At 46.3% G+C, this 3,076-nt stretch overlaps 1 protein-coding gene across 2 annotated transcripts in view; it reads right to left on the bottom strand.

Moving 5' to 3' along the window:
* Positions 1-3,076, bottom strand: part of LOC113215886 (immunoglobulin superfamily member 10) — a 206,135-nt gene that overhangs the window by 12,097 nt on the left and 190,962 nt on the right. For both annotated transcript variants that reach the window (XM_052266331.1, XM_052266330.1), the window contains exon 4: positions 2,248-2,394. In XM_052266331.1, the coding sequence (XP_052122291.1) occupies positions 2,248-2,394 (147 nt within the window). The remainder of the gene's footprint in view (positions 1-2,247; positions 2,395-3,076) is intronic.

The raw sequence follows: 3,076 nt of genomic DNA, 5'->3' as shown, positions 1-3,076 counted from the left end.
TTCCCCTCCCCCTAGTGTGCCCCTCTGCAAGCTGCGAGCGAGCGCCCCCCGCCCCATAGTGGTGATCCCGCTGCATTTGGCACGGTCCACGCGCACGGGAGCGGCTATTAGATGATTCTCCCCCCCCCCTCTCTCTCTCTGCCTCTCTGCCTCTCTCTCTCTCTCTCTCTCTCTCTCTCTCACACACACACACACACTGTGTCGCGCGCGTGTGCACCTATGCTCGAATGTTGTTATTTGCAGCTGCCGGGCAGCCGAACAATACGTGCGGCTCTGCAGCAGGGGGTACCTGTATGCTCACCATACTCACGGCACGGCCTTCTCTCTATGCACCCCTCTGGTCGAACGGGGGAGAGGTCATGGCGATGTGGTCAAATGTCAACCACAACCCGCGGATTCAGACAGAAAACAAAAAAATCCCTGCCCAGCTTGAATTGCTCAACTATACGCGACAGTACGCATATATCAACTACCTGATAGACCCGCATCATACCCCACATACTATAACCTGATCTGCTTATTGACATGTTTACCGCAAAGGGATGCGCATCAGACAGCAGAGAACGCGGTGGACACTGAGCATTATTGGGATGGTTGCAGCAGGGGGCGGGCGGCTGACCCAATTTCAAGAGGAGAGAACTACTCTCTGCACTAGATCCCGTCCTAAGTTTGACTGACAGGTCGGGCAGTGCTGGCAGCGCATTAAGTGTCTGGGAAGTCAATTAGAAAATCTCCCGCCGGCGCATCGCATGGTATAAGGAGTGCGCCGGGCGAGTGGCGAGTCGTGTCCAATTATACGTTTAGGAAAAAAACGCTATCGTCGGGACGGGCTGTGTGGGAAAAGCAGGTTCATAGACGGGTAGAAAGAGGAAGGAACAAAAAAACAACAACAACCTCTCTCTCTCTCTCTGGGTAGAAAGAGGAAGGAACAAAACAACAACAACAACAAAAAATGGAGGAAGAGAGAACCTCTTGGAGGACAAGAAAGTTGATCATTTTCTAGCAACGCGCTCTAGCACTTTTAGTAAGCTTATATGCTGAAGCAAACCGCAGAGAAGAACTAAGACGCAGCACCCATCTCAAATTTGTTGTCATTTATAACTTTTTCAGGATAGACACTGTTTTTGTATAGCCATACTGAAAAACATCCTCGTAAACTAACGATATATATTTCGTACTTAATATCACTCTTAAATTCTTACAAAGAAAATTCTTGTATTACAAAGAATTGTGTGCAACCGTAATACAAAGGTAAATTTTCTTTGTAATACAAAGAAAAATCATTGTAATACAAAGAAAACTTTTGTGTAATACAAGGAAATTTCTTGTAATACAAGGAAATTTCTTGTATATTACGGTTGCACAGAATTCTTTGCAATATACGAACAAATTCTTTGTAAAAGCTTTAGAGTGATTTAAAAGTACGTGTTGTATATTTACGATGACCCCAATCTTGCTTGTCGAAGAATTCCAAATAATCGATACGAGTCCTTGTATGATATTCAAAATTTTGAATTTGTGATTTTGTGACCTGCTTCACGACAAATTATCCCGTGAAACATACGACTATTTTTCAAAAAGCAGGCCCGCATAAAACGGTGCGTTTTACACATGTACCCATATCGTAAAACAATACAAATAATGCTTTTGGCCTGCGATTATACGTCGGCGAATATCATGGGGGCCGACATCGTGTCGTAGCATTTCACGGAAATGATGTGCGTTGTTTGTATTCTCCGCCGCAGACAAAAGAGGAGGAAAGAGGGGCAACAGAAGAGCGACGCGGCATAGCGTCAAGTCGAGACACATCTTCCGGGGGCGGCGCGCAGCGCGCGCTCGCATACACACACACACACACACACACAACACACAACCGACGACGACGTAGATGACGAACATACGCCCCCTTTTACAAAACCGCAAAACCGCATATTTCTTTTCCTTCATACCCACCCGCAACACTACACCCGCTGGATGTGTGTGTGTGTGTATGTGTGTGTGTGTGTGAATGTGCGTACACACATGGTGCGCGAGAGGAGGCGGGGTGGGGGAAGGGCTTTATACGCTTGTTTTATTTGAAGAGGCGGTGCGAAATGGGATAACTCGTTGGTCAAGAGAAAAAACATCAAGAATAATTCAAGAAAAATTAAAAAGTAATAATTTTGTTGTAATTGTTTAAATTTATGTTTTCCCCAACAACTTTGTGCGTTGTAGAGATACGCTCGTAAGCGCATGGGTTTCTCGTACCTCGCACTTGCAGCAGGTACGCGTTGGAGGAGTACTCGGTGAGCAGGTGTCGGCAGGTGCACTTGTACCAGCCGGCATGGTCCCTCCGCACCGAGGTGAAGTTGAGGTAGCCGTCGCCGGCCTGCTCCACGGGCGGCGACTTGTCATCTGGAGAAAAGCGAAAAAAATAAAAAATAAATTCGAGTTCAGTACACAACTGTGCTGGTTAAAAATAACTCGCGTAAGATTTTGAAGAAAAACCTGATTCTGTATATCACTAAGATATTTTTGCGAAGGTTACAGGAAAATTTTCCAATAAGACGCGTGTGCTAAATTATTACTACACAAAATTGTAAAATTTTGTATGTATCGACATAGAATTAATTGACAAGCACGTACAAGCAAGGATGAGCTGTCGTATATTCACACCATATTTCGAAAACCGTAAATACAAAGTATGTTGTAAATTGACGAAAGATACTTTTCACGCGATAGCGTACACACACCAACAAAGAAAAATAATGGTTGAGTTTTTGACAAAACTGACCAGGAGAGGAACGGCAAAAGGTGAGTAAAAACAAAAAGGGTGAAATAATTACAAGCTCCGAATAATGAGCAGGAGCGCGCCCCTTACACGGACCGCATAGGCCACAGGGGGGTGAACGTGAACACGGCGAGCGGCAGCGACCCCTAGGATTTGGCTTTTAAAACGATTCCCTCGGGGACGAAGCAAAAAATTATGACGGGCTTGGGGCGGCGCGTTAGGTCCATCAGGGGATGGGAACCGGCGCAACTGTCACCCCTCCCCCCCTCTCCCCGGGGCCCCGGCGGGGGTGTAAGCAGCGTGAGC

The sequence above is a fragment of the Frankliniella occidentalis genome, unplaced genomic scaffold, assembly GCF_000697945.3.
Source record: "Frankliniella occidentalis isolate FOCC.00 unplaced genomic scaffold, Focc_3.1 Scaffold37, whole genome shotgun sequence".
NCBI classification, from domain to species: Eukaryota; Metazoa; Arthropoda; class Insecta; order Thysanoptera; family Thripidae; genus Frankliniella; species Frankliniella occidentalis.
The sequence above is the reverse complement of the archived record's forward strand: the minus strand, read 5'-3'. Positions and strand labels throughout refer to the sequence as shown.